Consider the following 13,736-nt stretch of genomic DNA (forward strand, 5'->3'; position numbering starts at 1 on the left):
AAAATCAGAATAAAGATACAACTATTTTGAAAGCAAAACTAAACTCAACCTTCAATAATTTCTTTCTGAGACAAGGCATCTTATTTTTCTGAAATTCAAAAGATAAGAAACGCTTTTCACTATGAAAAAGACTGGAAAGGCCTGAAAATAAGACACCCTCCCCCAGAGGCTTAAACTTAGGCTTTTCCATCTGTAGGTAGACTTGTAATTCAGGGTTTGAGGTTACAAAAAATGCTGAGCATCTCATTCCTGTGGATTCTGATTCCTGCAGAGCTTGCGCTGGCGAAAGGATGAGGAGGGACCCAATTCTGAGTAGAAGGGGAGGCAGGGTGCTTTGGAGAAGACTTTCAGCTCTAGTAGATTCAATAGTGGGGGGCTTGCAGCTTTGCTCATTTCTCATGTGGATTCCTGTGAGCCCTGTGTTCACAGCCTAGGCAGTCTGGTGGCCAAAGACAGCAGAAGAAGCTGCTCCTGGGATTGACATTTTAGTTCCTCATACTGAAGGCCTATTACCTATTACTGTGAATATTACTGTCCTCAAGAACCCCCTCCCACCAGCAGCCTATGAGATGTCATGCACAGAGGTAGGAAGAAAAGTGCTTAATCCACGTATAAGGACAGCATTTACTCTGAAGTTCTCATCTGGATTATTCTTTAACATGAAATTACTCTTCAGCCTCATAAGACAGAATCATATTCGTTCATGGCAATAATGAGTCCCTCAGTGAAGCATGAATGTTTATCACTATTTACTTTCTTTGCAGTGAAATGGCTTCTGCTGGCTGGCATGCCCTCAGAAATGCACATTATTTCTTGACTTGAAGAAAAAGGTAGTTCCCAGTTTATTTGTTGTGAATATTTATTTTTCCTTTAGCACAAATTTAAATGCTGGCTTGAGGATTTTCTTTTGTTATGGTTTCCTTCCAGTGAAGTTATTTGCGGGGACACACTCTTATTACAACCAACCTTGGGTAAAGCTTGTGTTTCTGCATCTTAAGCACATTGTAAGCTGGACAAAATCAGTCTAGAAGGGCATTGGTACAGATGTAGCAGTATAGTGTTGCACTTCTACAGTAGGATTTCCAAGTAATTTGAACTTCATAAAATCCACCAAGTTCTGTTAAAAGTGTGCTTCATAACTGGAGTATCAAGCTTTCCTCTCTTCCCTTCCAACTTATGGCAAGCATGGCAATCATCCTTTTCCTTAGCCAGGATCTACCCTCAGTCCTGGCTGACTGGCTCTTAGCCATCAAGACATCTGAGCAGGGTAGGTGACAAGGCTCCCAGTGGCTGGTGGAATGTGCCCAGGGTCTTGGCTGCAGTTTGTGTGGATGATGGCCTCTAACAAGAATGATAATCAAGGGTTCACTTGGCTAGAAACAAAATCGTGACAACAGTTGCTTCACTGGAGGAAGAAGGTTTGGCTTCCACTAGGCCTAAGGAGTCTGGACATCTTCAGACCTCAGCCATGGCTGAAGAGATTTTTTTTTTTCCTGGATAGTGGTTGTACTTATAAAGCAGGTAGATTACTAGCTTTTAAATATTTGATGTCTGATGCCACCCGTTCATCATTTCCGATAACTGAGAATATTTCAAAGCTCAGAGATGAGGCAGGTAATCCGATGTTTCGTATAAATTCACAAGGGATTGGGATGTCTGACAGCGAAGTTAGCACTTGCTGTGGACAAAGGCTACTTTGACCAAAACTACATAGGAACTTATATATATATTAAAAAAATAGCCTATGTAGTTAAATCCATTTTTGACTTTGGAATCAGATGCCAGTTTTTGAGGTAATCCAGTTACGGAAGAAAGTCACTCGCGTGTAAACTCCAGGTTTATTTGGTTTGGCACATTCATCTCCCCAGCTCACTATTCCCACGAGGTACCACATCAGTCTAGAATCTGGAGTAACCAGTGGTCCCCCAGAGTCCCCCTACAGAATGAGGAGGAAAAAAAGGTTTTCATTAATCAGAAGGTAAAATATAATTCTCTCCACAGGCAAGAGGCTGTGTCCCATAAGAGACAAAAGCAAGCAGTATTTCAAGAGCTGCCATTCGTGTAGAATCCAGGCTGTTTCTGAAATCTGAGTCAGAAGTCAGTGGCCATTTCCTATTTGCCGTGGAGTCTCCTGACCTGTCCCTGTGGTTTTACAATAGCATTTCTCAATTAAAAAAAAAACATACCTTCCCTTCTGTTTTGTGAAACATTGCTCCACACCTGCCTCTTCCTCCTCCTCATACAAATTAAAGAAGAAAAACACAAATATATACAGCAATCTAAGCCAGTGGGAAACCTTTTTTTTTAGGGGGTGGAAGGGAAATGGCAGGAGTGAATCTCCTGGACAGGTTCTGCAAAGAGTTTTGCTTTGGACATGAATCTGTGGGACTGAGATTCTGAAAAGGATCTGTTTCAGTGAGCATTTATGAATACATTCTTTACAACTGAATATTAACAGAAATTACCTTTTTAAAATTATTGTTAGGAAATAATTTTTGTTTGAAAATATGCATTTCCTTGTAACATTTGCAAATCTGCATCACACAAATATCCCTACCATTCAATTTACACCTAGCTGTCCTATAATTATCTTTATTCATTGTTCCAGGCAGTTTTGCTTGTGCTGAAGTGGGTTTGTTTCCAAAGATCATCTCGTAGCAGAGATCTCTATTATGAGATGATCAATCCAGAATTTTATTTCAATGCATGGTTGTACATTTTTGCTAGCATCTCAATTGCTACATTCTTAAACTTCTTCCCTCCCAGCTGGATACTGTCTGGTCTTGGCTACTTGAAACATTTAACTTTTTTCTCACATTTAATATTTCAGCATTTAGTATCTCTGATGATGTCATGCTACTTTGAAGAAGGGAGGTCAGGGACTGGTCAGGTTCAAACCTGACAAAGGTATGATGCAAAGTAATTAATTTCATCTGGGCCAGCTCACAACTTCAGTAATCACCTCTATACACATTTTGTTTTTAAGTAGTTGTCATGATCAGCCCCTGCAGAATAATTTGCTGAGATGAAGGCACATACACGCTGGCAGAGCAGCCTCCAGTTAAAAAAGGAAAAGCTGCTAGGGGAAAACTGTGCAGTATACAAGGGGCTGGTGTGGCATGGAAGCAGGGAATGAAGAGTGAAGCATCAATACGGAGTATCTGGTTATACTTGTGGAAACAAATTGTTAGTTGGATTTCCCACAAGGTATTATGAGAAGTAAATGGGCTTGTATCAGCTATTTGGAGTTGCAAAATGAGAATTTCATTTCATGCCGTGAAAATTTTAAATTCTGATTATTATACTTAGTAATTTAACTCTCTTTCTATGGGTTTTATGTGCTTACTGATGTGTAATAAATGTTATTTCATTTCAGGTTGTAATTCCTGTTTGAACAGAGTCTACGCAAAGGATGAATACTATGTCAGTTAAGATTTGATGGACCAAATACCGAACCAGCATTAAAAGGATTTTCCTTTCCAATTTTCAGCTACAGTTACCTGACAAGCATCTACTCCTCCTTCCAAGTATCCAGCACACAGCATCCTGGGTGTTATGTCACCGTCATACACTTCTTTTCGGTTGCAAGTGTTTGAGTCTATAAGTTTCACCGTTGCTTCCTGAAGAACATTAGGAGTTGGACCTGAGGAGAAAGAATGGTTTGGGTATTTATCAATATAATTATTTTGCAATAATTAAGATACACAAAGAGTGTTTAACATTCTCTTACGGATGATTAGCTTGACTCAGCTTAACACAGAGGTTTTGCTTGTTGCTGTGTGTAGGTTAGCCTCTCACTGAAAAGGTACATGCTCATCTTCTCACTTAGGAATTGTACCACTAAGATGGCACCAACAATCACATGGATGCACACAGTGCCTGAAGTGTAACACCACATATTTTGTAGAGGTTTATATAGTATCATGGGACACAAATTACCTAGTGATTTGGACAGATGACTCGAGATCTTGGTTCCATAGCTAAATCTACTCCCGGCTTGGCCTGGTAAGAGTAGGAGCTTTGGCAAGCTGCCATCTGCATCTCACTGTGCATGTTTTCTTGAAACCCCAGAGAATTATCTGTAGCTCCTGGCTAGGACTGGGAGGACGTTTTCTTAGGCACTACATAAACACGTGCATGGCTAGACTACCCATCTCAAGAATTTACATTATGAAGTGGAAAAGCTGGAAAAAGTCGACAGTCTTCTTCCTATTTCCTGCTTTATTGTTGTAGCTCTGTCTTTTTCCAGTCTTATTTTAGAGGAAGAAACTGCTGCTCATGATTAAACAAACTATTACTTATACACCAAGAATTAGCCTCATTGCCTCATTGCCATGGCTACACATGTGGTATCAAATCAGCAGTAGATTAGAGCCATTGTTCATGTAATGTCTTGGTTGCCTGCTAGACTTGGGACTCACCGTCATTGGTAAGTGCTCCCCAGCCTGTGATGACAGCATAAATATTATATGGAAAAGTCTGAGATGGCTCGGGCAGACAAACACGGTGTACGTTACTTGTAAACTCAACTTGTTTAGAGAGCTTCACAAGTGCAATGTCATAATCATGTTCTGGGTAGCGGTACTTTTCATGAATAATAATAGTCTTGACTGATCGCTTCATGCTTGGTGGCTTCAAAAGAGCTCCAAAAGTAGCAGTCCACTTGTGAGGGTGACTCATTCTGAAATAGTTAAAAAGTGCTGTAAATATTTAGCTGTAAAATAACATGTAAATATAAATATTCAGGTCTTTAAATTTGATCAAGTTCCTTCATCTTAAAACTCCTTTGACCCTGCTCCTTACTCTATTCTTAAGGCGTATGCCACTTTCCATAACATGGTGCTGCCTTCCCTCCTCAACCACAGTCTTATATTCCCTCCCTTCCCTGGCCTCTGATCTAGCCAACATGCAGCTACATGGTGTATCAGACCAAGCGCTCTTCTGCTAGAAGACTCATCTCCTTTATTCTTTTTGCATGTTAATATATCTGTCCAACCAGCTGTTTGATCTTAAGTGCCCTGCAGCTTCATGGCTGTCAGATTTGGAAGAAGAAATTGCTGGGAATACCTGGCTGAATGGAGGGGTGGAAGTGTGGGGCTATCGCTTCAGATAGCAGCTTGCAGCTGCAGCATCCTCATCGTAACACGAAGATATGCCTTTGGAATCTCTTTGCATAATGGGAAACGAGCCCTATGCCATTTCAGCCACATTACCTTTTAAGCTTTTTTTTGCCAAATATGCCAAATGACTATTTATTTCCACCTGTATCGTTGTCAGTTCTGCTCAGAAGGAGTCAGTCTTTAATACCTCATTGAAACATGAAAGTGATAGGCCCACCCAACCCTGACTTCTCCAAGGCAGAAGATTCTTCTGCTGGGAAGAGTCAGGGGGGTGGTGCAGATTTGGAAAGCAATACAACCTGATGCGTGTGGAGCATGTTGTGCTGCAGTCTCTCTAAGCTGGAAACTTACTCTCTGAAGCAGTGAGCTGCAGATACAAGCCATGTGTTACTGATGAGTGTTGCGCCACAGCGGTGGATGTTGTTGTACTGTAAACTAGCCTGCCATGGCCAGTCCCCCGTCTCTGCAGAAGACAATCCGCCGACTATTCGCAATGACGACAATTTTGCTGTTGACTTGACTGATCTATTCTGCCGTAAGCCACAGACTGTTGGAAAGGAGAAAGAGTACATTAGTTATTCCTCCACTTAGTAAACATGCCTACCAAGGGCTGCAGGTACTGTAGAAAATATATGTAAAATCACATGCCACCCAGGTTCTCTAATGGTATAACATCAATGAGAAAACATACCCTCCACCAGCCCCCCCAAGTCAGAGATCCTCATGCACAACTCATTTGGATAAAAGCCTGAATGAGGGAGCAACTATTACGGTAAGCCATGACGGTCAACCAATTTAGGCTTAGCTACACGAGCAGCCCAATTCAGGAATCAAAACCCTTCATCATACATCCAGGACAATCCCCAAATATAGGGATTGCCCACCTGAATGTCCTGGGTGATTCATCATTAGGATAAAACATGAGCAAAGGCAATCTCTGAGATGGGAATGCTCCAAGCCACGTGTTTTTACAGAGCATGCTTGCAGATCCCCTCAGCCAGGTGTCACTTGGAAGTAGGCAACTGTGTATTGCACAAACGGGAGATTTCAAGCCGTCCCTGAGAGCCACTTCAGGCAAAGAGCCTGTCACACTAAGCCAGTGGCAAATAAAGGCATGGATACCTCCAGCAAGGTGTGCATCCATGAGGAAAAGCGTTACCCTCCAAACCCCCAGAGGAATAAAAATATCTGTGGTTTCAGCCACTGAACAGACATGCAAGAGCAGCTGAAGCTCACAAGTAGGGGCAAAGTTGAGAAACTTCCGCCATCGATGGGACTGCTTCTGCTGTCTTCTCCCATCCAGCCAGCATCAGATCCATCTTACCTGGACCAAGACCCACTAGCCTTCATCCAGGCCCTGCTTTCAGCTAGACAGTAGGAAAGTTGACAGACAGCACTGTCCCAATCCATTGAAGAAGAGACAGAACTAAAAATCATTCGCATAGGGATAACACAGTCCAAACCATTGCGCTGTCCGTCTCCTGTGGCCAGCGACCCAGGGTGGGGCAGAGTAGAAATCTGTAATACCTCACTGGAGAGCTGCCAGTCCTGAGCCCCTTGAAGTCCTCAGCAGGGAAAGACTGGAGCCCTGCAGAGCGTAACCTCTGCCCTTTCCTGCTAGGATCTGCACAAGGTGATGTTAACAGCACCTCATAGCAAAAAGCAGCAGCAAGAGCTGAGCAGATTGAGAGCTGTTCATAAATTTGAAGAAAAAAAAATCATACAGCACTGAGAAGTTCCTGTGCAGCCTCTGCCCAGTACTGAGATTTAAAACTATGCTGAAGGAAAGCAGTGGAATCTAAGGATACAGTTGCTTGTCCAAAACTTGCTATGTAAAAGGAAAATGGGAGAATATGCCATAATTCACAAGACTGCCTGCATGAGCATGTTTCCTTCCTGCAAACTATGGGTGATTGTCAATAACTGGTCCTAGGGCTGCATAATCCTTTTGACCACTGGAGTGGTCAATGTTCGAAACTGAGGGAAAGACTCCTGGGTCCCTCAGTGCCCCAAAAAGCCAGCACCCAAAACCGGCCCCCAAAGCGACTTCCTTTAATCTGCCATGACTTGACAGCTTGCAGTTAAGGAAGTCCAGAGCTGCAAGCAACCCACCTGTAAGTAAAGTTGGCTTTTTAGGACTATTAGATCTGCACACAAGCTGACCTCCTTCCCTAAAGGCTCAAAAACATCTTTACAAGCTACCTCAACTGCACTCCTTCAGTAATGCCTTGAGAAGACTGGCAGTTCATATCACCTTATATTTCCATAATAATTACTCATACACACTACGCACAAAAGAAAATGACAAGTTCCCAGTTTTTAGTAGCACACTGAAAGCCATTCTTCCAAACTGCTCTGCATATGCCCAATCCTACCAACTTTCAGGGCATTTAGCCTCTGCAGGCTGCATTTGAGGACAACTGGGCTGCCAGTCTTAACGTACAGAGATTAAATGTTACGCTACAGTGTCCAAGAGACGCACGGATGAACCAGCCTGCACCACTGCTGCACAGTTTCAATACTTCACACCAGGGAGATGGATTAGGCATCAGCCCTGTGAAGGCAGGATTAGACTTGACTAAGTGCTCTATTTAAGTCCATGCTTTAAGCTATTTTTAAAAGTGATTGCTTCTAACTATAACTTGCTGAAATAGAAAATGCACTTAAATTCCTGATAGGGGCCTGCCTACCGTGAGCATGCTATTTATAGTGCAGCCTAGTGTTAAAGCAGTCAACCAGCCCAAGCAAAGTCCCTTTTATTTATTAGAAATCCTCAGCACTCACTCAGTTTTCCTACATACGCTTAGGAGGTGTTTGAAATGCCTTTGTTTTCTTGTGGAAACATGGTCAAGGCTCTGCGCATGCAAAGGCAGACACCACTAGGTGGACAACCTCCAAGGGAGCTCTGGGATGGGCGCAGACCGTCTGAGAAGGGATCTTCACCCCTAGCAATGCTATTTCCGAGCTGGAGCTGGATGCCTCCATAAGGAGCCCAGGAGGCACCGACACCAGGCTTCGGCATGCCCAAGCAGGGCTTGCAAGTGTACCACGCATCTGCATGAAGTGCGAGGTCACATTCATTAGCCAGGAGGAAGAGAAAAGGGCCAGGAAAAAAGCTCAGAGACTCTTAATGCTAATTAAAGCAACGGGAGAACTGCCAGGCTTAAACAACTGCCACTTACTGTCGTTGAAGAGGGCTTCTGCTCTTTTCTTCTCCATATCTGAAACAAAGAAAGAGGCGGGTGAGGCCAGGACACACGGACAAGGCTTCTCAGTGCCTGGTCATCCCCCCTTTCAGCTTTTGAGCAGGGGCGCAGCAGGAGGCAGGGCAGAGGCTGATACAGATGCTCCTGCAGCTCCTACGCACTCACGCTCTTGCATTTGCTATCATGCACCTCTCTGTGGTGCGATCTGCTGTTTTCCAACTGGCCAGCATCCTCCAACAACCGGCACCCAGGGAACATGGCCAGAACAAGCCCTCTACTCCTTAAGATCTGCAATTTTGCCAGGGAAAAATTTTTGTGGTGGAAAATTTTGAAGCTCCTTATTGCACACAAGCAACCAGCCATGTTTTACACCAGGCTCAGAGGACACTTGGTGCCCACTGGTGCAGCCTTCCAGGTCAGAAGTCACCGACTTTGCTGGAGTGAATGCCCATTTACAACAGCAGCGGCTGTCTCTCCTTCTCCTACCTTACTGAGGAGCAGGGTGCCTGACTCACTATGAATCCTAAAAGAGATAGCTAAGAGCAATTTATTGCATGCCATAGCAATAATTCCCCCCTTTAACATGCACACGTGTGTTCATGGACAATAACATACGCTTCCACTGACAATAAGGAGCACCAGCTCAAGATACTGGTCTGTCCCTTTCTTGCATAATGTTATTTTTACTAGAGCCACCCTTCTAGATGCCAGCAGTCAAGAAGAGATATCACACGATCAGTGTAATTTTTAAATTGTCCAGTAATTCCTGTACAGTGCCTCTGGCTTCCTGTTTCGTGGCTGGATAAGCCTTTCTTAGCAGATCCCTGGGCTTACCCACTTTCTTCATTTCTACTTTCTTGTTGCAGCTACCCAGAATAATCCTGGTTTTGATCCCAAACCACCCCAAATTAGTAGGAGCCATTTTTTTGAATGCAAAGGGCTCCGAATCATGCTTGCTGTGGCTGTATTACTCGTGTTTTGCTTGGGGGCTTGACACTCCTTTTGGTATGCAGGGTGAATGGCAGGTTTGCAATCCGCCATTGCTAGACATGTACTCATTCATTTCCTAATATCACTTTAAGCAGATTACGATAAAAAAAGGAGGCAAACAGAAGTCCAGGGCATGTACAGGTTGCAGGGAATGTTACAGAGGCAAGGCAGCACGAGGGCAGCATGGGCATGCTGCTTGCTACTTCATTTTGGAAGAACGGGAGATGGGTTGTTAATTGAAAATATATATAGTGATTCAAGCTTATTCACTAGAAACAGGAACTGTTGACATAATAAAGACAGATGAGGTTTACAGGCAGCCAAGCAAAAACTCGTGAGCTTCGCCTCCAGTAAAAGTGCTCGCTTGTACTTTCTCAACACCTGTGAAACAGGAAGGAGAAAACCCTACCGCAGGCTTCAGGAATGTGGGTAATATTCCGTGAATTTCCACAGATAATGTGGGTGCTTGTTGCCAAGATGCCCTAGGTCGACATGCAATAATATCGGATAGTAAAAGCTAGGCCAGCAGAAGGATTCAGCACCGCTGTAAACATTAGTGCTTGGTAAGCCACAAAGTGCAAAAAAACGGGTGCTGAGCTCTGCTAAGTTTTGGCAGCTTCACCTATATGTTTATATTAGCAAGAAGAGCTTTGAAAAATCTGGCCCTGGCTGTTTATTTCAGATATAATAAGCATCCAGGATCTGCTAGAAATTCAAACTACATTGAGAACTAACTCAGTATTTGGGTTGTTCTAATATTGCGTAGCTGGAAACCGGTAAGAAACCAATCAATGCAATCAACAACGAGCGCGCACCTTTGGCCTTCAAGTGCAATATCGATAACAATATTTTTTCAGCTCCTCTCTGGGTGGAGAGACCTTTACCTCATAATGCCTAATTATAAAGCCTGCAGTCAATTATTAACACTTATATGGCATTGCAAAACTAATCAAGAAGACAAAAGAAGCGAGCAGCCTGTTCAAGCGCAGTGCCAGAAGCAATTCAATCGGCATGTTCTCACCGCGCTGCCTCTTGCCGTGAGTCACCCAGCTGGGCTGCGAGGCATCTCTCTGCAGCTCTATTTGCCATCTTGCCAGCCACCTCGAAAAATGTACAAACCCCACGTGGGCCAAATTCTGCCGCTCTGAGATATATCCACCGTCTCCAGGTGGACTGTCTTACACATCTTCAGAGAAAGAGCTTTTCCAGACACACACATGGCAGATCTTAAAAAGAATGCCTGTACAACTCTGGTTTATTTTATATTTCTATTTCTATTATTTTCATATGTTTTATTTTCATGTTGCAAGCCTTGCCTTGAAGCAATCACTTCTAAGGCATGAGAGGCAATTTCGCTGCCCTGCTCGTTTGCTAGTTGTCCTAGTTGTTTGCACTACCAAGAAAAAGCATCAATTAGTCACAATTAAAATGTCATATCTTGTCCCAGCCACACAGAGCTGCAAATACAGTTGTTTGTGCTGCATTTAGGAAAAGAGTGTTCGGGCTTCTACCGTAAACAAGAACGAGTTTAACCTGAATGTGCGTTGCCTATCTGTAAAAGGGAACTGGCTATTAAGTTAAAGCTTGCCTAAGTTAGGAGAGAACAACTATTTAAATTAAAAACCACAAAAGTCTGTTGAACTGTGGCTTAGGTATTCCATCTTTCAGAAGAGGGATTCATTCTCCAGCAGCACAATCAATTTTGTTAATACAGTTACTTTGCACATTTAATAAACTAAATGACCTTAAGACACACTTCTTAAATCATTGTTCTCCACTGCCTATGAATGAGAAGAGTGACTCGTACAGTTACTATTTAAGATACAGTTGATATCTTCTTTTTTTACTCCTGAATACGTAGGCTTGAGCAAACATGGAAAGAAAAGGGGAGTACGCAAGAGCAGGAAAGCATCTTTATCTCGCTAATTGTTTATATGCAATACCCAGGAAAGGCCAGGATTTCTAAGGGATTCAGTGCCCAAATCCCATGGATCTATTCAGGGACTGTCTGTTTGAAAGTAGCCACCAACTGCAGCGGGAATGCAACCACTCCTCTCTAAAGGATTCACAGATACCTACAGAAAAATGTGCTCACGTTGTAGTGTCTCCAGATAACATCTAGATCACAGCACTGGAAGAGTTAATCTTGTGTCCATTGCCACATTTCATTTTAGTCACAGACACCACTGCTTATATAAAAAGGAAAAGAATCGGCAGAACTCAAATTGCCAGAAATGGAGCAGGCATTATATTCAAATAATTCAAGTGAGAGAAGCAAATGCATTTTTAGGGGACATTATGCATTTCAGTGCAGAAAGGGCCAGTGATGGCTGCGAAATTAAAGACGAGAAAGCTGTTTGAAAAATCTGACATGGCTTTGCCCAGACAATTGCATCATTTTTCACATAAGCTAATTCCCACAAAAAAGCTTTATTTTCTTTAAAGGATCCCACCTGTTGTTTTCTATATGCCATAATGGCACTGCTAGTTTCAAAGGCAAACGGAGTGGTCCATGCTTAATTATATCAAATTCCCACATCTTGTGCAAGTTGTTTTCTCCCACAGAAGCAAGGTAGAGATTATCTTAAATAGGGTGCGGAAGGAAGAGTGGATTGTAAATGTAAAAACTTAAAAAGAAAAATATGTGCTTTAGTAACACCACTAATACCGAAACCACCTTTTTTCTTCTGGATGTGCATTTGAAGCAAAGTTATTACAGAATCACAGAATGGTTGAGGTTGGAAGGGACCTCTGGAGATCATCTAGTCCAACCCCCCTGCTCAAGCAGGGTCACCTAGAGCATGTTGCACAGGATCGCATCCAGGCGGGTTTTGAATATCTCCAGAGAAGGAGACTCCACAACCTCTCTCAGCAACCTGTTCCAGTGTTCCGTCACCCTCACAGTGAAGAAGTTTTTCCTCATGTTCAGATGGAACTTCCTGTGTTTCAGTTTGTGCCCGTTGCCTCTTGTCCTGTTTCTGGGCACCACTGAAAAGAGTCTGGCTCCATCCTCTTGACACTCTCCCTTAAGATACTTGTACACATTAATAAGATCTCCTCTCAGCCTTCTAACTGCATCCTTCTTCTTAGAACTGCATCCTTATTTCTTTCTTTCAAATAAGAGTTTTGTCACATGCGACAGGCAGTAGCGTGAAACACCTCCCCACCAACTTCCTGCTACTCTCCCCACTCTTGGAAGAGGAATTGCCTCCCTGGAGTGAAACGCCCTTGTGGAAGCAGCAAAATGAGGTTTAGGCGTGGGTGATGCAATTGTCATTCCTTGAGCGGGGGAGAGTGACTTGGTGGAGACAAGACAAAGGCTTTGCACCTCTAATTGTCCCTGTCACCCTGCCCTTCCCTCACTACTCGTGTCCACAGGAGCTGTCCTCATATCACCGGCTTTTTCCCCCGCCAACTATGTCTTAATTTCCTGTTCAGGAGAGCAGTCCTTGTCTTTAGCTCAAGTTTGTCAGTCCAGACAGAAGAGCGAATGAATTGTCAGTATATTTACAGGTGTCTCACTTGAGAAAACGAATATGTTGTCAGACACCCACTGAAGAAGTTAGTATGGCATCAAAGAGTGGGAATGTCAGATCTCCGCTGTATTTCCCAAGGTGCAGGTGCATGTCCTGCTTCACTGTGATGGTGTTTGAACACTGGAGCAGGTTGCCCAGAGAGGTTGTGAAGTTTCCATCCTTGGAGATATTCAAAATCCAACTGGACGCAGTCTTGGGCAACCTGTTCTAGATGACCCTGCTTGAGCAGGGGGTTGGACCAAGCGATCTCCAGAGGTGCCTTCCAACCACCAACTTTTCTGTGATTCACTGCCCAAGGTTACTGTTACAGCTTGCACAGCACAAAAAGCACAGCCCTGCCACATACACTGTTTGACCTACAACCTGATGAAATGTTCCTCACTAATCCAGGTCGGACACTCGTCTGCATGCCTCCCAGGGAAGACTTGATATAGGGAAGTGAGAACCTGTCCCCTAGATTCTTTACTTTGTATTTGTCTTTGAAAGTCCTGGATGCCAGATAAACAGAAATAATAACAGTTGACTTGTTGATCAACACCAATTCATGACTCATTGTTCATGGTCAAAACCCTTGGCGGTGCGACAGACAGGAATACTTCCTACTCACTTCAAACAGTGCCAGTGACCTTGCAGCCAGTTTCTTTCTGACATCAAGAGCATGCTCCCAGATGCACGTTTTGAGAGACTTTCAACCTACACAAGAAGGGGAAATAGGCTGGCAGCTGCTCCATGCTCTGCCAAATAGGGCTCCAGGCTGTGAGCTGGCTCCATCTCTAACCAGAAAACCCTGGGGAAGAAACTTAGCTTTGCAGGAGATCTCTTTGGTGCCAGAACTACGCAGAGGACAAACTGGGACACATTCTTCTTTCCGTGCCAGTGGAAGA

The 13,736-nt window shown here is 43.5% G+C and overlaps 1 protein-coding gene across 1 annotated transcript in view; it reads right to left on the reverse strand.

The window, feature by feature from the left end:
• Positions 1–1,774: 1,774 nt before the first annotated feature.
• The window catches only part of LOC106484348 (transmembrane protease serine 11E-like), a 38,083-nt gene continuing 26,121 nt past the window's right edge, over positions 1,775–13,736 (reverse strand). Inside the window, exons 6-10 of the mRNA XM_013942516.1 lie at positions 8,303–8,341; positions 5,472–5,667; positions 4,422–4,681; positions 3,501–3,643; positions 1,775–1,936 (exon numbers count right to left, since the gene is read on the reverse strand). Of these exons, the coding sequence (XP_013797970.1) occupies positions 1,775–1,936; positions 3,501–3,643; positions 4,422–4,681; positions 5,472–5,667; positions 8,303–8,341 (800 nt within the window). The remainder of the gene's footprint in view (positions 1,937–3,500; positions 3,644–4,421; positions 4,682–5,471; positions 5,668–8,302; positions 8,342–13,736) is intronic.

This window comes from Apteryx mantelli, chromosome 5, assembly GCF_036417845.1.
Source record: "Apteryx mantelli isolate bAptMan1 chromosome 5, bAptMan1.hap1, whole genome shotgun sequence".
Lineage (NCBI taxonomy): Eukaryota > Metazoa > Chordata > Aves > Apterygiformes > Apterygidae > Apteryx > Apteryx mantelli.